Genomic DNA, 22,374 nt, shown 5'->3' with positions numbered 1-22,374 from the left:
ATAAAACTATACAAATTTATATATTATATATGTTAAATAAAAAATATATCATAATAACTATTTCAACTAAATGAAGCAACATTTACCACAATATCTGAACTGGAAATGTTTTTTGTAAATATCAGCATTATTTGCTAGACTTCGCAATTTGGATTAAGCTAAATAGTAATCAAGTATTTCAAACATGTTGTTCTATAGTTAATTTGGTTTCATATGATGCCAGAACAGATATAAGCAAGAATCATGCAAAAATAAAACCTTCTGCATTATCATGAAATACATTCACAGTAGAGCCAAATACATATATTGTGTTGTTCTCAGTCAAATCATAAGTAGGCATGAAGCTCATGTAAATATGAAGCTCATGCCAAATACATATATGATATATTAGTTGGCTAGCAAGTTTAAATTCTTCAGTTTTGCGCATTTGCTCCCACAACATCCTTCGGAGATATGAAGCTCAAATCGTGCACAATAAACTCGGATTTCGTGGGTCCCATCGGCCTTAGTTTCTTGAAAGTTCTTTTAGTAGGGCTGAAAGAAACAAGTTGTTCTTCCCTAGATATAAACCATAGATCCCCGTTGTTCAGGAATTTGATTGGTCGTTGCAGTCGAAGATCCTGATATGACAGCTCGGCATAAAACTTCGTGTCGAAGCTGAATTGTCTGGTCCATGATTCTTGAACTCCATATTCTTTCATTAACCAGGCCTCAAAGACAGTATCCTCGTAAATGTAGCAGATGCAGAGGCAATTTTTTAGGACACCAATATTGATTCTGGAGGTTCTGTCCATATACTGTAGACTGAAGTGAGCTGGAGGTGGGACAAACTTGAACGCTTCTGCTGCCAAGTCGAATGAACTTATAAGCTCGCAAGGTTTACAACTATTGGTTATCCAGTGAACGGCGCCATTCAGAAGAGGATCGAACGACTTGTGTTTTGGCCAAGGGGCGTTTTCAATCCTTCTCCATGAATCCGATCCAAGTGTGTGCACATCGGCTACCAAACTTTTCGATTCTTCGGACGTCACAGGGTCAATGGATGTAAGACACATTAGACTGATAACCTTGTACTGCTTGGTCTTCGGACAAATTCCAAATCCAGAATGGTTTGCACAACTATGAAATGGAGCAGAGATGGCCAGGTAAGGAAGCTCTATCTGTTCGCGACGAATAGGGTTGCAGATGGCATAGAAAGGCTTTGGTGATGAATCAAAATACAAACATAGCAGTCCATTGCATGATCCAACAAGAACATGTCTTCTGGTATTGAAAGTAAACACAGATATATTCCAAGTGTATAGCCCATGATGACAGCAATAATATTTACTTTGATCATCACAGGTGCAAAAGGATAAAGGTGGTTCCTCATGGTTAAAGGTAAAGAGTCGGCGAGTGTCCAACCGACCCAATCTTTGTTGAAAAACTAGATTGGTTGTTAAGATAGATGATCTTGCACGATGTAGTTCGATAAAACAGGGATCCTTAACTAGTCGTAGAAACGTCTTGCAAACACAACTACAGTAAAATATACTCTTCAGCGGGAGCCTTGAAAAAATATCGCATAATATATTGTCCGGCAACTCAAGTACTAAGGGCTCAATTAGTCTAGTTATCAATGCTGCAGTACCATCACATTGATGTTCATCAGTACAGTTGTTTCCTCCTTCTTCATTAGTCATAAAATATTTACCTCGTCTCTTGCTTCGATCCAACTCCATCGGATGAACCATCGCCAGAAGTCCACACTGTTATGAAGGAACAGTAATTTTATCCTCAGCCTTATATATCCTGTTCTGCAATCAAAGGAGGAAAGAATATTAAATTCATCCCACGATGAAATTGGCTATGCAAATGTGATATTCCAAGAGAAAAAATACAAAACATACAAGAGAAGGTTGTTTATGTTGAAAACATCTCTATTTCCTGCGTCACTGAAACCCAGAGCAAGTCCCACCATTTCTCAACAATCCAAGAACACCACCGCTCCATAAATTTCCAAAAAGCATAAAAATTCGTGAACAAAAATTCAAATAGTGTCCCGAGATATTTTAATAATCAAAATCCCATTCGAAATCCAGCTTGACGGCCAATTCTGGTCCCGTCATAGAACTATAAATCAGCTCAAAATTGCAGAAAAACATTATTAAACTTGATCTTAATGACTGAGTCCACCGCAAATGTAATTAAATAAATTGAAGAATCGTAACTTCAAGCTCAAATCTTGCGAATCCGACCGCGTAATTTGACACAGAAACGATCACATACGAAAATTTACAGATCAAGAATATATGAGAAAGATCGATGTACGGTAACAACTTACAGTGCAATAGAAAGCCACCCTTTTTGTGTTCTGCTGAGCCAGTGTGCCTTCCTTTTATTTTATTTTATGTTATTATTGGCAAAAATTAGTAAATATGAGTATTTGAGTAAATAATTAAAATACATATAAATTAAGGTTGAATTGGATTAAAAGATTTGAAATCTAGGAATATAATGTATCTTCATTGTTTAGATTACTTTAAAAAAATTCATCTTCATATTTATTGTACTACAATTGAGGTCATCACAACGGATTTCAAATTCTTAGAGAATATTGGAATTAATTTAAATTCATTGTGGTTGGAGGGGTGTTTGACAGATTTTAAAAGTTTTGTAAATTTATTTGAAAAACATTTTAGAAAACAGTTTTAAACTTATTTGACATCTTTTAAGATGTTTTTATAAAAAAAAGTTGTTTCACCGCTAGTTTTTTTAATAAATGTCTTATTTTAATATTTTATTTCTTCATATTATCTTTGTATTAAAATTTTGTTATTTCTTAAGGGGTTTATTTATCCAATAATTATAAATTTGATGCATGCAATATTTATATTCTATACAAAAACAAAATAGAAATTTTTAAAATTTTAAAATAAGTTTTAAAATTTTTAAAGTTGAATTAGTAAAATATAAAATATAAAATATAAAAATAAAATATAGATACATAATATTTTGATAAGATAAGTTACATTAAACTATGTAAAATTAGTATGAAATGTTCTTTATATTAACAAAAATTAATATATAAAGTATATAAAATTAAATAAACAAAAAAATATAAGTATGATAATGAAAAACAATTTAAAAATTAAATCGTATATTTATCTATATTTTAAAAAAATTTAGTCAAATAATATATCACTCAAATCATAATATTATATTTTCTTGAATATCCTATATTATCTCTATCTATAATTTTGAATTCAATCATATCTTATTTGAATTTTTAAATTTGATGATAATGTCTTCACTCTTTTCAAAAATAATTTTTCGGTTAAAAAATATTATAGTTTTTATTTTAGCAGTCTTTTCAACTTATATATAGGTGGGCACCTCATAGGTGGGCACGGGAGGTGGGCAGCATAGCAAAACTCTATATATAGAGTTTTGCTATGTTGCCCACCTCCCGTGTCCACCTCCATGCCTACTTATGAGGTGGCAATCATCCAATGGATGAGATGAATCATATACAAATGGTTCATCCAATGGATGAGTGTCACCTCATAGGTGGGCACGGGAGGTGGGCAGCATAGCAAAACTCTGTATATAAAGTTTTGCTACGCTGTCCACCTCCATGCCCACTTATGAGGTGACAATCATCCAATGAATGAGATGAATCATATACAAATGGTTCATCCAATGGATGAGTGCCACATCATAGGTGGGCACGGGATATAGAGTTTTGCTATGCTGTCCACCTCCCGTGTCCACCTCCATGCCCACTTATGAGGTGGCAATCATCCAATGGATGAGTTGAATCATATACAAATGGTTCATTCAATGGATGAGTGTCACCTCATAGGTGGGCACAGAAGGTGGGCAGCATAGAAAATGTCTATATATAGAGTTTTGCTATGCTGTTCACCTCCCGTGTCCACCTCCATGCCCACTTATGAGGTGGCAATCATCCAATGGATGAGATGAATCATATACAAATGGTTCATCCAATGGATGAGTGTCACCTCATAGGTGGGCACAGGAGGTGGACAGCATAGCAAAACTCTATATATAGAGTTTTGCTATGCTGCCCACCTCCCGTGTCCACCTCCATGCCCAATTATGAGATGACAATCATCCAATGGATGATTACAAATGGTTCATCCAATGGATGAGTGTCACCTCATAGGTGGGCACGGGAGGTGGGCAACATAGCAAAACTCTATAATGAGGTGACAATCATCCAATAGATGAGATGAATCATATACAAATGGTTCATCCAATGGATGAGAGTCACCTCATAGGTGGGCACGGGAGGTGGGCAGCATAGCAAAACTATATATATATATATAATTTTACAATAATAATATCCTGAGATTTTGATATTTTATCTCGATATTTTATATTTAATTCATCATGATATTTTGATATATGAAATTTCGGTATTGAATTTTTTGTGTTGTAAAAGTTGATGTACAAATTTCTTTGTATCGGGCAAAACAAAACAATTAACGCTAAAAGCAAAAATTAAATTTTGTTTGATTACGATAAAATATATTTAAATTTTCAAGATTAAATTGTATTTTTATCTATATTTTAAAATTTTTAGATCAAATATTTTATCATTTATAATATTATCTTATTTTTTGAATATTCAATATTATCTCTATTTATAATTTTAAATTAAATAATATATTATTTGTATTTTTAAATTTTATAATTTCTTTAATATTTTCGGAAATGTCTTTTGGGTGGGAAATTTTGTTTTATTTCTATTTATGTGACTTTTTATTTTTTTTATATATATATATATATATATTATTCTTCTTAATTATTATAATATTTTTTAAAATTAAAAATAAACTCTTTCAAATTGTTTTCCTGATTTTTTTAAAGGAATATTTATAGAATAAGTCCAAATAAGTAACTGTTTAACTCGGATAGTTATTTTTAATCTGTACATAAAATTGTAACCAGCGACATCGTTCACGTATTGCGTGTATAATATTATATACAAATATTATGTTTTGTGTGTACATAGTATAAATTAATATTTTCAAGTATTTCATTTTAATTTTTTTTTACAATTTGATACTTTTGTGGGGTTTTATTCGAAAATAAAAATAAAAAATGAGCATACCAAGAGATCACTAAGATGCGTTTGTTTTATATATAGTATAGATCGGTTGCAAAATTATATTAATCACACAAATCATATTTGTTAGTAATTCACGCATAGAAAAATTCACGTACATAAATAATTTATATTAAATTTAAAAATAACTTACATTTTTTATATTTTAAATTAAAATTAAAAAATACAAGGGAAAGATGGTTGTTATTATAAGTAGTAAATAATAAATATTGAAAAAGTGATTGTTTTGAGTGGTTCATGCATCATCATCATCATCATCTTCAAAATATTTTTACAAAATATCATTTATATAAAATTTATACCATCAAATTTCAAAAAATATTTTAACTTTTTTCCAAACACCAAAATGGAATTCCAATTCCATATATTTAAAATCCAATTCCAAATCCAATTCTAATTTCAATTTCAAATTTTATTTTTTAGGTATCCAAACACACTGTATAACTCGTAACGATAAAACTTGTGGTATTAACTTTTTATGTGTATTGAATACGCTCCAGGATAAAAATTTATTTTCTTGTATATATTTATTTTTTTGACAGTTGAAAGCTTGTAATTTATTAAGATGAAAATAGGTTCTGATCAATTACAAATTTAATCAACCACAAAAGAAAAGATTCATGCTCCCATACAAAATGAGAGGAGGATGAAAAAGCAAAAGCAGCAATCGAGTTTTGGGTTAGATACTTGAAAATTGATGCTTTAACTATGTATAAATTTCTGTCAAAAAAACTCGTGTCGCAATTAAAATATATAATCATGCGCATGAAAAAAAAAAAACAAACAAACATAGTTGATAACTTTGCATGAAAATAGGTGATAACTATAAAATACGATGTTTTACAATGTTATATGACTTATTTTGATACTCGATGGTGACTAAATTGATTACACATGAGATTGCATGTACTTTGATGGATATATGAATTTTCAATTATATATTTCATATTAATTTAAAAAATTATTGACTTGACTTGTTTGAATGGATGATATTGTGTAGAATTTTGAACATACTCTATATCAAGTTAGTTAAATGATTTCAAAAGTCATTATGATGCATTTTATAGAATCGACTTTAAAATCCATATTCCGAGTGGGTGTTTGCCCGTAAATGCATGCATGTTCTCCAATGAATGAGTTTGTAGCTCCTTCAATAGGTATAATGTATTTCATGTGCACACACGAATAAATATAAATTAGCATCATAATTAATTTGTACTTCACTAGTTATTATCATTCAATAATTAGGTGAATGAGTACAAATCCAACTCTAATTCAGTTGCTTGATACCGAATTGATGGAAAAATATTTCAAGGACGTTTCACTTTCAAAAAGGCTTATTCATGAACGGAATTTTTGTTGAAATTAATAAAAATTAAAATAAATAGGATATGAAAGTTAAAAATAAATATTTTAAGAAAGAAAAAGTGTCATTTTAAGGGAGGAAAAATGAAAAATGTTTTGCCGATAAAGTACAAAGATGCTCGTTTAATATAAATTAAATAATAATTAATTAGCGGCCACGCAGATGTAATAAATGAATACAACATGCTATTTGTGATATCTTTATTTATATATATATATATATATATATATATATATATATTGCTATTTGTGAATTGTGATATCGTATAAAATCAATAACGGATAAAATTTAGAGTGATATTCTTGTGAGACGGTCTTATCCATGAGACGTGTTAACTTTACTCATATTTATAATAATAAGTAATACTTTTGACATAAAATGTAATAATTTTTAATGAATAACTCATATAAGAAATCCGTAGCAAAAAAATGACCCTTGAAAATTGAAATTGTTTCATAGGACTTTTTGTCAAAAATTTAATAACATGATGTGTACGTTATAATCAATAATGAATAATAGTGTCGTGACAAATCTTAGTAAATCCCAAATCAACTCAAGATTAAAATTTTATGTGTTTTCTGAAACTACAATATCAAAACCTTTACCCACATGTCTTCATTATAAAATTTTGTAGCATTTTGGTTTAAAAAATTCCCAAGTACGAAATCTTATTTGTAAAATGAGAGGTATATGGGAGAAGAATATATATATATATTTAATTTGATGGGGCAATTTAAAATAGTGGAAAGAAAAAATGAAGGGGAAAAAACGGTTGTACAAAATAAGTGAAAGAATTAATGAGAAGATAAGAAATTTTTTTGAAATAAATACATAATGAAATTAAATTATGAATTTTAATTTCTTTTAATCGAGTTTAAGAGTGTTTTTTTAAATCACATTGATATATCAAAAGTAATTTCTATGAGCACCTCTCGTTTTATAATATTAATACTTAATAATAATATAATATATATTATAAAAATGTTTTTATCTGTTATTTCTATTTTTTAAAAATAATTTATTTTTGTCCTTTTCAATTTTAAAAAAGCAGAGAATGCAAACAAACTGACAAAATTTTGGTTAGTTCGATGCTACCCCAGGGTAGTGCTCTGGGGATAGTGTGACGGATCATGATTGGTCAAAATCAATGGGTCCTACATGGAATCCACTAATTTTGATCAATCATGGGGTTATACGTCGCCCGCAGGGTATTACCTTACGGGTGGCATGAACAAAACCCAAAATTACATATGTATGTCTAAATGTAATTAGCCCAAGTGATGTCGTTTGTGGTGTTCGACATGCTGGTTCAAGTCTTAACATGTTGGGAGCACGTGCAAGATATATATATATATTTTTTATAGTTTTTCTTGTAACACTCTAACAAATAAAAAATAGAAAATAGAAACAAGTATCCGAAACATGAAAGTGAATTTTAATTTTTTTAGTCATTTGTGAATTGCAGCATATCTGATAGCAAGATGTCACATTGATCAAAGATTCGATATTTCTTGAATTCGAAATTGGGTAACAAGTTTGACACATAATTAGTAACCCCTCATTAATGCTTACAAATTGGGATGGCTAGATCAGAAAAACCTGAAAATAGTTCAGATGAAAAACATGTATCCGAGGGCAGTAATTTTAGAAAGGTAAAATGTGACCAAAAGCAAACATCTCATTCTCTCGTTACTCGTAGTTATCCAAGATAAGACAAGACAAAGATGTTCACCGAGTAATTAGCTCATCCGACATACTCTTGATATATAATGCAAGCAGCCACAAAACCTTTGGATGATTTGAGTTATGCCGGATCATTTGCTTCGGAGATCAAAACTTTGATATCTATTTTAGATATTAAATACAACTTTTATGTTCGAAGGACGGTCAATGAAGTGACTCACTTCTTAGCAAACTCTGTTTTTACCTCCTCACACCTTTCTTCTGGGTTCCTGCAGGAAGCTTTACGAATTGACTTGTCCATGTTGTAACGAAAGATTTTATTTACGGGAAATGCTATATGTACATATTGAGTTACATATTGGTTACACGCTACACATGAAAAATTACAAAATTATCCCTCTACTTGATTTGAAAAAAATCTTTTCAAAATACATTAAGAATATTTATGTAATTTCAAGTGCAACGTGTAACCCTCCGTGTACATGTAGCATCACCCTTTATTTACCATCAATAAAATGATACAAGTTTCTTGTAAAAAAATGCAAATATCTCCTTCTGCATATCTATATTTGTAATAAAATGTAATATACATAAAAAAATAATATTTTTACAAAACAAATAAGAGATATATCTCATAAAATTGGCTCGTGAGATGAGACAATATAATATAAATTTTTGTGATATATATATATAGAGAGTTTTGATCACATGGACAACCACCATGAGCAGTTACGTGAGCAACAGCTGACGTGGCACCTTTGACATCTAATGAGTAATTGCTACGTAAACTGTTGCTCACATAGTTGCTCATGCTCATATGATCAAAACTATATATATATATATATATATATATATATATGATTCAAATGACCATCACGTTTTCACTTATACAATAAATAAATTAAATGTGAAAGTATTTGGATGATAATAATAAAAAAAATAACTCAAACACTTATAATGTTAATAATATAAAGTTTTACGACATCTTCCCACTCACAAGATATTATAAAAAAATATGGAATATGATGACTACGCGTTCATAATTACTGCGTAAAACACTACCCCACCCTTTTGAATGAAAATATATTAAGAAAACCTTATTGCGGTCTTTTTCGCGAGCCACCAAAAAAACCACTTTAAGTTGCGTTGCCCCAACACAAAAATTAATACACGAATTACTTTAACATAAAATGCGTGTTTTTTAAAATATTCTACGCTAATTATCTATTATATCCATCATGGCTTAAAAAATACGAGATGCAAATTAAATTTAAGTATGTCGTTAGTGAGATGAGACACGTGGATCCGACCCATATCCAAGGGAAAAAGTTTTTTTTTAATATAAAATGTATTTATTTATTTTAATGATTCGGGTCAGATCCTCACAATATTGGCCTAGTTTCATAGTTTTTTTGTGATTACATTAATGTTATAAAAAAAATATAACAATTAATTAATGTAGTTATTTTTGTCGTTACTATCACCATATTTTTAAAATATATATATAGCAAAACAGTACTACAAAATGTTATGAATAATAAATTATCAAATAATCGTATACGAAGTCTACAAATTTAAAGAAGAGAGACAGGTATGATCACAATCACAAAAATAAAATTAATTATAAGATTCTTTAACTTAGAAAAGGGGTTAAGTGGAGTGGGGAAGACGATGCACATGGAGTGCCACTGGCCTTTATGAGAGAGAGAGAGAGATCACTCGAAGATGAAATCAAGAGCTTGCGGATTTTAATCATGGAGTAGCTTCTGGCATTCCATGTGCACCAATCTCTTTGCCCCACTTCCTCTTGTTTTTACACATAATCATTTCATCTCCACGTTATATTTTTATGATTTTGATCTTTTTATATTGTGACAAATATAAGTCGTTTTGTCTTATATTAGATGATATGATATTGTATGCGCGCAAAGTCAACATAATATTTTACATACGATAATTTACCTGTCAAGTATGTATTAAATCGGCCATTAATCCATTATTAATATATCCGAAAAGTACTCTTGATTTAGTTACTGTACTGTCTAAAATTCAGTTGGATCATTACCATGATGACTCGTAACCGATCTTGGAGTTAATATATAATACGCGTATTTCTATAGTCGTATGTGAGAGTTTCTTGGATATATATCACTCTCAAAAACTTCATTAAAGCAACAGCTAGCAGCCTCCCATTAGAGCATGAGAGCCAGCCCCTCAAGCTGTAGCAGATCTTGGTAATACTCGATTCTACTACAACTATTTCTTGGTAATATTCTAATTATATACATATATATATATTGATGTGTATATATATATATAGGTCTATAAGTGAGGACTCTTTGAGAAGATATGTGTACTATGCGAGTGAGAGCTGCATACAAGAGTTGCTTTCGGCTTCGGAGTCGAACCGGGCCGGGAGCATAGCCGGGAACGATGGATGGGAAGCTGTGGGGATGGAGAATGGCGTGGAGATATCCCGACGTCGTTCGGGATCGCTCCACACGTTCCGCAGCCGCTGGGTGCTCAAATCCGTCTCTCCACAGCAGTTTTTGACTGTGGCTAATGCTATTGATGCAGCTAAGGTGATCCGAGTCATTCATATATATATCCTTTTGTATTGCCAAGAAATGGACGTGTAAAAGCACTTTTCAGTTTTTTCTTAATAAAATTTTGAAATTTTGTTAATAAAATGCTTGCGCTTGGTACTAACAAGAGTTTCTTGAATGTATAATACTATATATATACATGATTTTTAATCGAATGATATTTGCAGCAATGGGATCCTGATTTAGTAGAAGCCAAGTACATCAAGGATCTTGAAGAAAATCTCAGCATAATTCGTCTAAGATTCGGAGACAAATCCAAGCCTTCATTCAGAAACAGAGAGTTCATCGTTTACGAGCGGCGCGAGACGATGGATGATGGAACTTTGGTGAGTGATTCCAATCCTTTTTTTTTTTTTTTGGAGAAAAATGTAAAGGGCATTTAGAATTTTCATATTTCTATATCATGTGGATTAAAATATAATACAGGTTGTAGCAGTGGCTTCTCTGCCGAAAGAAATAGCAGCTGGATTGTACCCAAAACAGAACAATTCAATAAGAGGGCTTCTGCTGCAATCTGGATGGGTTCTTGAGAAGCTTGAACATGATTCTTGTATGGTCACTTATATTGTTCAGGTAAATTAATTATTTCACTTTATATTACTTAATTTCTTTTTTTATTCATAAAATTTAATTAAATTTATGGGGTTTTTTTTCCCTTTTAATTTCTTTTTTTATTCATAAAATTTAATTAAATTTATGGGTTTTTTTTTTTTTCCCTTTTTTGGGTGGTGAAGTTGGATCCTGCAGGATGGTTGCCCAAGTGCTTTGTGAATCGTTTCAATACAAAACTAGTGATGATTATTGAAAACCTTAAAAAACAACTACTGGCTTGCCCCACTGCCCGGGGGGATCCTTGAAAGTTACGTTTGGACTATGAATTATGAAATCGGGTACGGAAATTGATATAATTTTTAATTTTATTATTTTTATTTTTGTATGGAAAAAAAAAGGAGAGAGAAGAAAAAAGTGACTATATGTAAGATATAAAGATTCAATTAATATGTATAACTATGTGTCACGATTGTTCCCATCTATCTTAGCAATTTTATGATCATCATGCTTTTTTATTTATTTATGTTAATTATCCAAATAGAATAATTTCATATTATTGGATTGTCAATCGAAGATTAAACTTAAGATCGTATCATCATTTTATTTTTGTCCATTTCATTTGTGGGATGTAGCATCATTACACCTTTGGATATCTCGAGTAGTGTTTGAATTTGAAATATCATGATTTTATCTACTCAATCGAGAGTAATGGATTCCAACTACTTACACGATGGGAATGTAATAATTTCTAAGACTAATTATGAACCCATTCTTAAATACATGTAACATGCATGATAATTTCCTGCTCATTTCGTTTGAATTAAAGTGAATTTGCATCTCGGTAAGTCGAGTTAATCCAAAATTAATTTAAATAAGTGAAAGTCAATAAAAATATATAATGAACCTTACATAATCCAATAAAAATCGTATTCGTATATGTAGTGTGAAGATAATACACTGATTTGGGTTTGTTTGGAACAAAACAGCAGATGTTTTTTTTTTTAAGGACGAGTTTTTTTGTTAATGAGAAAATTATTATTGGTTAAAAAGTAGAAACAAATATCTATTTGTGAGGGAATAAGTACAATTACTTTTTTAGTTGTTGAAATTAGGTGTGGAATCGGGTCGGGACTCGTCCCGTAACCCCCTTACCCGATTCCCGTCCTGATAGGAATTGAGATTTTTTTTTTCTCCCGATCCCGCACCCGAGTATTGTCGGGACCCGAATGTTTGGGATCCCGAACATTCGGGATCCCGTCGGATCGGGAGAGGGTAATCCCGAATAATATTTTTTTAAAAAAAATTTATATGAAAATATTTTTTAAAAAAAATTGTGAAAAAAATCAAACAATTTTTTAATACATTACAAATAAATTAAAATTTCTTTATATATAACCATTAAAAAACTAAAACCTTTTTTTAGTACATTACAAATAAACTAAAACAACTACTTAATTAATAAAAAAAACATATAATTATTCATAATAATAAAAAAAAACAAAATAAAAATTTATAACTCAATGTTAATATTAAAAAAGATAAATATAAAAAAATTATATGGTATATAATTATAAAAATATTAATATTAAAACATAAATTTTTTTAAAAAAATTATTTTTTTAAATAAAAAATATTATTTTTATATTCGGGTCGGGTCGGGTCGGGAATCCCGTCGGAAAGAGTAGCCTATCCCGATCCCGAAATTAATCGGGTCGGAAAAAATCCCTACTACTCGGGTCGGGAAAATTTTGGGTCGAGAAAATTTCGGGACGAAATCGGGACGGGTCGGGATTTATATAAAATTTGCCACCCCTAATTGAAATTACGGGAAGTAATGTTATTCGAAACATATCTTATATGTGTGTTGTTTTTTTGTTTTTTGTTTTTGAAGAAGAATATAAACATTAATAAGATTTCAAATAATTGTTTGATACAATCTTAAATAACCAAGGTGGAAAACCACCATTGAGGGATTGACCCATTCCATACTCGAAGGCGAGCTCAAAGCTCTTCTGGCAAGGGAGTGTGCAACCGAATTTGCTTGCCGACTCATGTGTTTGATCAAAAAAAACCTCGGCAAATTCATAAGTTGTCGAATATCCATAGCAATAATTTCATCCGTCTCTAGATCATCAGTCTGTTTTAAGACAGATTGGACTGCTAGAAGCGATTCCGAGAATACCCGCACATTAACCACATCCAGAAATTCACAAAATTCCATATCAAATCTGATGGCCTCTAGTTTCGCCCCTTTAATTGAATCCCTATGCCTAATAATTTCAGCTTTCGCACCCACAACCGTGTCAGTGTAACTACGAACAACAGCTGCCACACTATATCTGTTGGAAAAAGCGTCAAATTCAGCATCAACTTCAAGGCGAACAAAGTTCTGTTCTGGTGGAGACCATCGATGTGCTGAAGGTCCATTACCCAATTCACCAATACTTCGACATGCTACTTCAATATCTTTAAAAGATTCCAGCCAAGCAAAACACCATGACACGTTAATTTCTTCTCACAAGAATTAGGATTATGTCTCCTTTTGCATCCTTTTTTCAAAAAAGTATTCATAATGTATGTAATATTAAAATTGATGAAATCATATTCATAAATACTTTATCGCAAATTATATATGTATATATATAATATAAAATATAAAAATAACGATCAATTTGGGTGGTAAAAGTGAGTAAAACGTATTTGTAGCTGTCGATAACCGCTCTTAAAGGTGGAAAATAACCGTCTCTAAAACACTTTTTTTCCCAGTGGTAGCCTCAATTTTTTAAAAAAGTTTTTTGTTTTATATTTTGTTTGTTTTATTTAGAATATTTATAATTTATTTAATAACATGATATTCGAGTTCAAAAGTGCGAGCTTCACTAATTTGAAAACATGTATTTTATTATCTAATTTAGGTCAAATATATTTTTTAAAAATAATCTTCTGCAGTGTATTTCAAATACACTTGGGGAGGTTTTTTTTAAAAAAAATGTTTGACCAACTCTATTTTCCAAAATATCCCCATTTTAAAAACAAATAATTTTTCAAATAATAGATATCTTGTAAGAAGATCTCACGGAACATTCGCGAAACAGGTAAACCCGGTTCATATTTTCAGTAAAAACTAATATTTTTAACATAAAATAAATTTTTTCATCAGTAGGTGCAGATCAAATAACCGTCTCACAAAATTACGCAATGGAACCGTTTCATTGAAGTTTTTTATTTTGAAAATGATGGTGAACTAGATAACTATTTTTTAAAAAAAAATTAAAATTTTAAAATATTAGGTAATTTGTTTTTCAAAATAATTTGTAATATTTTTTATTTTTCTAAAAAGATAAATTTGTACATGGTTTGGACCGACATACATCTTCCTTTATTTTTAAAAATAAAACCAACACATATCTAAAAGTTAAAACATTTATTTTCTAGAAGAATAAAAATAGAGCAATACAAACCTTGTTAATATAAAATAATATTATTGTCAAATCAAATTTTAGATTACATTTAATTTTTAGTCGAACACTAAAATGAAATTCCAAGTCTACATATAGAAAATCCAATTTTTATTTTTATTTCGACCAAACAAATTGAAATCCTGACCCTTTTGAAAATTAAAACTAGGGTACTGGATTTAAAACCTCGGCCCATTAAAAGTTAAAACCCGGGCAAAACTCTCTAATCCGGGCACTCAATTTATTGGGTTTTTTTTCTCAAAAAAATTTATTATATGATTTTTGATATACTGATTATAGATACTAACAATCATTTATATGATACTAAAAATCAAAGCATGCGCGTTATATGTGTTAGTATCAATTTATAGTCACTTTTACTCTAAATTAACCCAACTCAGATTAACTAAATAAACATGTAGTAGCGATAGTAAGGATCGTTCCCACGAGAAAAGTGAAATTTTTTTGTGTTCTTAAAAATACTGAAAATAAATAAAAGGGATTTTTGGATTTTTAAAAAAATAACTACTAATAAATTAAAACAAATCAAAATAAATTCTTCCAAGTCTTGGTATCAGTCGACTACACCCTTAAAATTATTCATTCGATCATCGATTCCCTAAAAATAATTAATTCTCATTGAATATTCACCATTGGAAATTTAATTCCTGTTTCACCTAAATTTTAGTTAACTAGACACAAGCGTTCTAAGTTAACCCTTACCAATGAATTAATCCAATACAAGCGATTAGATTTAAACCCACGGTAGCATTCAAACTAGCAAAACTGATTAATCTATACAACACATACACAAGCGGATGTATTTAGCCTAGTCAATTGTTATCCCTACAATTCATAAACTCACAAGAGGATGATTATTAATTGTAGTTGCTTCGCAAATTAGATGATTCAAACAATTACGAATTTGAATTCTAATTTAACATTAGATTGTATAGCGAAATCACAGGCCTTATAATCTCACACACAAGCATGACAATCAATTCAGAACAACTCTTGATACGCAAATAAAATCAAACAATGAAAATCTGAATCTTACAAGATAAATAAAATCAAGGGTTCGTCTTCCTCAACCAAGAATAAAAACTAAAAAATTAAAAACTAAGAACAAGAAAGATAAAGCTTAGCCGCCAGATGAATTATCTGCGTCTGTAGCCGTCTCCCAAATCTCTTCTGCGTTCGATACCCCCCGAATCCCCTCTATTGTGTCTTTGAAATCTCTTTTATATGTCCTCGAAGCCCGTCAAAGAAAGCCCGACAAATCGAGTGTTTTAAAGTTACAAAAATCGGCCACTTTCTCGCACAGAGCAGCGCGGGCGTGCTTAAGCTACGAATTTTCACTTTTTTCACGTCCAGGGATGGCGCGGGCGCGCGTATAAATCGGGAGGGCGCGCATGCCTCTCGCATGTGTTATTCTGCAGCGCGCAACAATTTTCAAAAAATCATTTCTCACAATCTAACCGTCAAATTGAGCTGAAATTTGGACAGCTGCTTTAAAACATTTTGAAATTTATTATGAACGGTAAAGATCAGATTTTATCTTCTCTACAATTAAATATGATTTTCTGATCATTGCTGCTTCGTAATTTTTCTCTTATCTCGGCTCTTTCTTCCATCTTTAGTTTCATTTCTTCTTTTTTCCTATATCAAATCATATACAATGATTAATAACTATAAAACCAAATTTATCTTTTAAAATGCATCGAATTATAACAAATTATAACAATTAAACATAGGAAAATATGGACACATCAAACTCCCCCATACTTAACCTTTGCTCGCCCTCGAGCAACGCAAAAACCTAAGCAAAGATGAATAATGAAATCACAGCCTCAAAGAAGTTTCCTCATACAAAAAAAAATTATGAATACTCTTGATTTTCCATAATACACCATCAGTCAAGAGTGAACGTGTGTGTGTGTGTCATGTTATTTCAGCTACATGCAACTTCAAAAGAGTCAGTTTTAAGACTGTTCGCCGACCTATAACAATTCAGTGTAAGTATCCCCATCAAATGCCATTTCCTCCCAACAATCTTCAAACAAAAACACAACTCTCTTGAGATATAATTACGCAACTTCGGATTTTGCACCTGGTATTGCTTTAGCCCCAATAATTACCCGCAAACTTAGCTATAACTGGCTAGGATACGAAAATTTCTTCTTTTCTAATCCCCTCGTCTATAGCCCGGATGGAGCATCAACCCCATTTAATCCGCATACTTAGCCTTGAATTTAATCTTTTAGGATTAGGATTTCAATCCTTTCTAGGCCCGGATGGAGTTGTATAAATTTTTTTTTTTCAGGTGCACCCAAGATTGTTTATGTCAAGTCAAAAAGATCATCAGGGTTCAACAAAACACTATCAAGCTTGACAAACACCTATTGCTGTGCAATGGTCCAACAGACACAAACATTATCTAATACATCGCTACAGTTCACTGGTCAAACATGTGTGCTTAAAATATTTACTACTCAACCTAAGGTTTCTCATATCCAATCAAGAGTAAAATTTTTCAGCAAAAATAATTTTACAAAACTTCATCATCATAGGCTAGTGAATTTCAACAGTTATATTCATTGCTAACTATAAGCTCTAAAATTTTTCAAAAATACGGCTAAATGCTCTAACTGACTGGCTAAGTCCTCTCCCCCATACTTAAAATCTTACATTGTCCCCAATATAAGTAAAAATTCAAAATAAAAATAATAAATAAAAACTGAAGATGAAAATAAATACTCCCCTTGGGTTGCCTCCCAAGCAGCGCTTGATTTTCAGTCGTCGGCTTGACTCTCGAAGCACTGATCAAAGAGCGGCTGACGTCCATAATAAGTGTCATATGACACAACAAATGGGTCTTTGTTCCATATTCCCTCAAGCTTGGCCAGATATATACAGATGAAGCTCGTCACCTCAACAACACTCCGTAGCTGGTAAACATGGGAAGAGAATATCACTGCAGGCTCTTGGAAACCAAAATCTTTCGAAACTGGTACTCCATCATATGTTGTTTCTTCCAGTACATCTTCCGACTGAGGTTCAACAAGAATAGAATGAAAGAGTGGGTGCCCGGTTAGCCAACTTGTGGCTAAGGGCTTTTATGACTCTATGTATAAACAATCTTTGTTTAATATAATTTACATTAATTAATGGCATTATCTTTATCTTTCTTCATATTGTTATATTGTAATATACTATTGTTGTTTTGATAAAGACCTTGAATATACTATAGTGTAAGTAAGATGAGATAGTGAATAAAGAGAGATCACTATTATGAAACACATCTTATAGTCACTGTATATTCTAAACAGTTCCTAGTCAATTGAGCCGTCCGCTAATAAGGATAAGGATAGCTCGAGATTGAGACTAGCATTTGTGATGCCAAGTACCATGTTTCATTGGTAATGGACATGGAGATGTTCAAAGCATGCAAATGGATATTCATATGATGAATGATCGAACTACCCTATTCGAAATTTCCAAGTGGTTATCACTTATCGAGTGAATAAAGTCCGCGGTTTTGGTTGTACACCATTAGTCCTTACTACTTGAAATATCATTGAGACTCTATATGCTAGTACTGTACTTTGACTAATTTACCGACTCTATTGGGGTCATCAGGTGTCGGGATTGGGTACAGTTACGACACATATAGGAGTCGATGCTTTGTTGTCAAGGATTCACCACATACTTGCGAGTATGGATATCCTATGCGATCTGAGGAGATATTAGTGTGACGAATCTCTGGCCAGAGTACATGATGTATTTTAGGTTACTCGGTTTTCCTAGTAACACATGCGATGTCACTATTTGATCTCCAAGATGTAATGCATAGTTATCGAATCTCGAACGACTCTCGATGCACCAATGGTTGTTGATTCGATCGGGATATATGGATGAAGAGATTGTACTGTACGCTAACCAAAATCTACTGGTTTTTGCAGGCACTATCAGTGATATCTAGGGAATCATGGGGCGATGTTGCTAGACGCTCTTACCATGATTCGTTGGGCAAGTCGGAAATTGTTGTTTCGAGTCACAAGGAGTTGTGAGCCCACAGCTAGCTGTATCCCTGAACCATTGAGGGTCACACAAGTAATGGATTACTAAACCCCGTTGAGATAGTTAAATTTAAAAAGTTAAATTTGATGAAAGAGAAGTTGGACTTCTTAACTAAAAGGGAGTGGAATTTCCTAAAATGTCATAGGGATGAACATTTTTGGAAATCACTGAATTCGGATTCAGAAAAATTATCTTGACTTTAAAAGGTGCAGAAATGGTTTCTGTGCACATTGGTGAAATCGGTTTATCAATCGGAGTCATGATGAAACGACCCTAACTCTATAATAAATAAATATGCGGAAATTTTTTTTTTTTTTTTATTACTACTAAATAAAATATGTACATATATGCCCATACATATATGCACAGAATAAAATATTTAAAATAAATACATGACTAAATAAATAAACAATTTAAATACTTAAGAAAAGTTGCATTCTTTGAAATAAATAAATATCTGAGTCAACCCCTTAACTAAAATATATTGCATAAAAATAATAAAACGTGTGCATGCACTAAAAATATTTAATAAAATATTCCAATAAACCTCAACCACTAAAAATATTAAAATGTATCATGACACTCATGCATGGTGACTCAGAAGCTGTCACGGTCACGGGGCTACTGCAGCACTGCTCATACGTCCTCACCAACGGTAGGAGTAACCTGCTCCTCTACGTACTCACCTACACCATATCAGTGTAGTGAGCCTAGAGGCCCAACATGCATACTAACAAGGGTTTAAAATAATTTAAATCAATTTAATACTAATACATACATATACATGAATGAGCATGCTTAAAAATTTCATAACATAACTTACTTAAATAAACATAAATAACATAATACATAACATACATAATATCATACATATTTAAGTTGTTGAGCACTTATTTTCTTAACATCGAATGGTCCTATCCGTAAGTGTGACCCATAGTGCGACTGATCAGTCTAAGAAACCATCGTACGAGGCTGGTGGCGAACCACCCATACATAAATGGCAGAAAACTGCCCATACATAAATGGCAGAAACTGCCCATACATAAATGGCCACACTACTTCAATTTCCACCTAAAATATTTTATTTGCTCAACCATAGAAATTCAATCATAGCATAAAAATTGATTTCATGAATGCATGTACTTAAATAAATTGTGTGTCCTTCATTTATATTTAATTTATTTTCTAATATCATATAAATATTCAAATAACTTTTCATGCATAAAATAATTAAATATAAACTCAGGACACATGCAATTTCTCATAGTTGGATTCAGCTGCTGGCCCTAGACATGCAAGCCCATTAACTTAAGACTTAGCCCAATAAATCAACCAAAGCCCATTAAGACTAAATTAGGCCCAATAACACTGTCCCTGGCCCAATGGTCCCAAAAGCCCAATAACAGGCCCAATAACTTTCATGGGCTCCCAAGCCCATAAAAATTTCTGGCCAATTTAAAAATTTAAATAAAGATTATTAAAAGCCCAAAAATACTGAAATTAACCCAAAATAATTTAATGAAGCCCAAATAAATTAAATGGTACTAATTAAATTTTTGGGAATTTAATTAGCCCATTTAACTCCTAATTAACTTAAAAACTTAAAAATAAAAATACTCGAGCCCAATTAAAATAACCCGGACCCACTTAACCCGACCCACTAACCTACTGGCCCGACCCGGACCCAAGACCCGACCCGGAAGCCATCTGAAACCCTAAACCCGAACCCCTTTTCCTAACCTACCCTCTCGGCCGCCGAGGGCTTGGGCAGCAGGCCTTCAACGCCTGCTGCCGCCCTGCTCCGGCCACGACCGGCCGGAGCGCCGCTGGCAGGACCTCCCCAGGGTCCTGCCGGTTCGAACCCCACCATGGTTCCAACCCCATGCTTACCCTACGTCGAACCCGATGCTTCCCAACCCAAAACCCTAATCTGCTCTCGGCCGAGCACTTGAGTGAAGAAGGTGACCACCTGGGCTCGTTTGGCTCGAACCACTCGAGCCACCCGAGCCCAGACCACGTACCCACACCCCAGGAGACCTAGCCATCAGCCGAACCATGCATGGAGAGAAATAAACCGTGAGCATGCCATGAATTCGAAGCACAATGCACAAACAACAACATTAAATCGATTTTTCTGAAAAATACTAAAAGGATTTAGATGCCTACCATAACTTACATGATATATATACTGATATGGCGTAAAAATGAGAAAAAGATCATGCCTTTCACCGTAGATATGGATTTAACACGTGTAGGAAGGACTTCGGGACGACGGGACGACCTTGGCTTGCTTGGAACCTTGAAACCGATCTTCTATGGAGTTTTAGGGCTGAAGATCGATGAAGAAGATGATGAATGGTTGGGGTGGGTGTCGGCTGAGTGAATTATCGTGGGAGGTAGGGATAGGGTTAGGTTTTGGTTTATTAGAAAATAGGGTAATTAAGTATATAATTAAGGATATAATATATATATAAAATATTACTTAACCAAAACTCTAAAAGAAATCTTTAAAAATCTGAAATATTATTGAAAATCCCGAAATTAAAATTTAGGGAATTTTTAAAAGTGATTAAAAGTCATTATCTTGACTAATTTTGGATAAAAATGACCTCTAAAATTAAATAAAATTAAATACTTAAAATTTTGAGATAATAAAACTCAAAATAATATTTTAAGGCTCCAAAAAGGCTCATAAAATAATTTGGCTAGAAAGTTGTCATCTCGTCCGTCCACGGTCCCGTCTACGCGATTAAATAATAAAAATACTAAAAATCATAAAAATTACTAATTATGGGTTAAATGCTTAAAAATAAATTAAATCATGCATAAATAATTCACATAATTATTTAACCCATAAATCATAAATTTAAATAATTAAATATCCTAATTATGCAGGCGGATTTACGAAATTAAAAAAAATACCGGGTGTTACAATTCTCCCCCCCTTAAATTAAATTTTGTCCTCGAAATTAAAGTACTTACCCGAACAACTCCGGGTAGCGAGTCCTCATATCCTCCTCGGTCTCCCAAGTAGCTTCCTCCTCCGAGTGATTCAGCCACTGGACTCTGACCATCGGTATGACCCGCGTCCTAAGCCTCCGCTCCTCTCTAGCCAAAACCCGCACTGGTCTCTCCTCGTATACAAGATCTGGTGGCAACTGTAAGGGCTCGAAATCCAACACATGCGACGGGTTGGAGACATATCTCCGAAGCATGGATACATGGAAAACGTTGTGCACTGCCGCTAGCCCTGGAGGTAGAGCTAAACGATAGGCCAACGTACCAACTCGCTCCAAGATCTCGAATGGCCCTATATATCTCGGATTAAGCTTGCCTCTCCGCCCAAAACGCGCTACTCCCTTCATAGGTGACACCTTCAAGAATACGTGATCACCTACAGCGAACTCCAAATCGCGTCGTCTGGCATCTGCATAACTCTTCTGCCGACTTTGCGCAGTCCTCATCCTATCTCGAATCTGCGTCACGATGTCAGCT

General features: G+C 32.6%; 2 protein-coding genes across 7 annotated transcripts; one reads left to right on the top strand and one right to left on the bottom strand.

The window, feature by feature from the left end:
• Nucleotides 1-267: 267 nt before the first annotated feature.
• LOC140891819 (F-box protein At3g07870-like) lies at nt 268-2,374 on the bottom strand. 6 transcript variants are annotated; one of them, XM_073300475.1, is made up of 3 exons: nt 1,890-2,317; nt 1,694-1,796; nt 268-1,160 (listed from the first exon to the last, which is right to left on the bottom strand). In XM_073300475.1, exons 1-3 carry the CDS (start codon nt 1,958-1,960, stop codon nt 414-416), a joined length of 921 nt encoding a protein of 306 aa, XP_073156576.1. In that variant the 5' UTR covers nt 1,961-2,317; the 3' UTR covers nt 268-413. The 6 variants fall into 6 exon arrangements, 5 of the variants coding, with proteins under 5 accessions (XP_073156576.1, XP_073156574.1, XP_073156575.1 ...); XR_012152612.1 differs by having other exon boundaries at nt 1,009-1,119; XM_073300473.1 differs by lacking the exon at nt 1,890-2,317 and adding an exon at nt 2,324-2,374 and having other exon boundaries at nt 268-1,796.
• Nucleotides 2,375-9,878: 7,504 nt separating this feature from the next.
• Nucleotides 9,879-11,840, top strand: LOC140892863 (uncharacterized). Its single transcript, XM_073301889.1, has 5 exons — nt 9,879-10,417; nt 10,504-10,765; nt 10,957-11,115; nt 11,216-11,362; nt 11,524-11,840. Exons 1-5 carry the CDS (start codon nt 10,383-10,385, stop codon nt 11,644-11,646), a joined length of 726 nt encoding a protein of 241 aa, XP_073157990.1. The 5' UTR covers nt 9,879-10,382; the 3' UTR covers nt 11,647-11,840.
• The last annotated feature ends 10,534 nt before the right edge of the window (nt 11,841-22,374 follow it).

The sequence above is a fragment of the Henckelia pumila genome, chromosome 3 (assembly GCF_033568475.1).
Source record: "Henckelia pumila isolate YLH828 chromosome 3, ASM3356847v2, whole genome shotgun sequence".
Classification (NCBI taxonomy): domain Eukaryota; kingdom Viridiplantae; phylum Streptophyta; class Magnoliopsida; order Lamiales; family Gesneriaceae; genus Henckelia; species Henckelia pumila.
This window is presented reverse-complemented; position numbering and strand designations above follow the sequence as displayed.

What these genes read in the sequence shown, in the direction of transcription:
- LOC140891819 (XM_073300473.1), bottom strand. Translation starts at nt 1,733, where the DNA reads ATGGTTCATCCGATGGAGTTGGATCGAAGCAAGAGACGAGGTAAATAT.
- LOC140892863 (XM_073301889.1), top strand. Translation starts at nt 10,383, where the DNA reads ATGAGAGCCAGCCCCTCAAGCTGTAGCAGATCTTG. An exon ending in ATGCTATTGATGCAGCTAAG is followed by an intron (nt 10,766 to 10,956) that starts GTGATCCGAGTC and finishes TGATATTTGCAG; the next exon opens with CAATGGGATCCTGATTTAGT. An exon ending in CGATGGATGATGGAACTTTG is followed by an intron (nt 11,116 to 11,215) that starts GTGAGTGATTCC and finishes AATATAATACAG; the next exon opens with GTTGTAGCAGTGGCTTCTCT.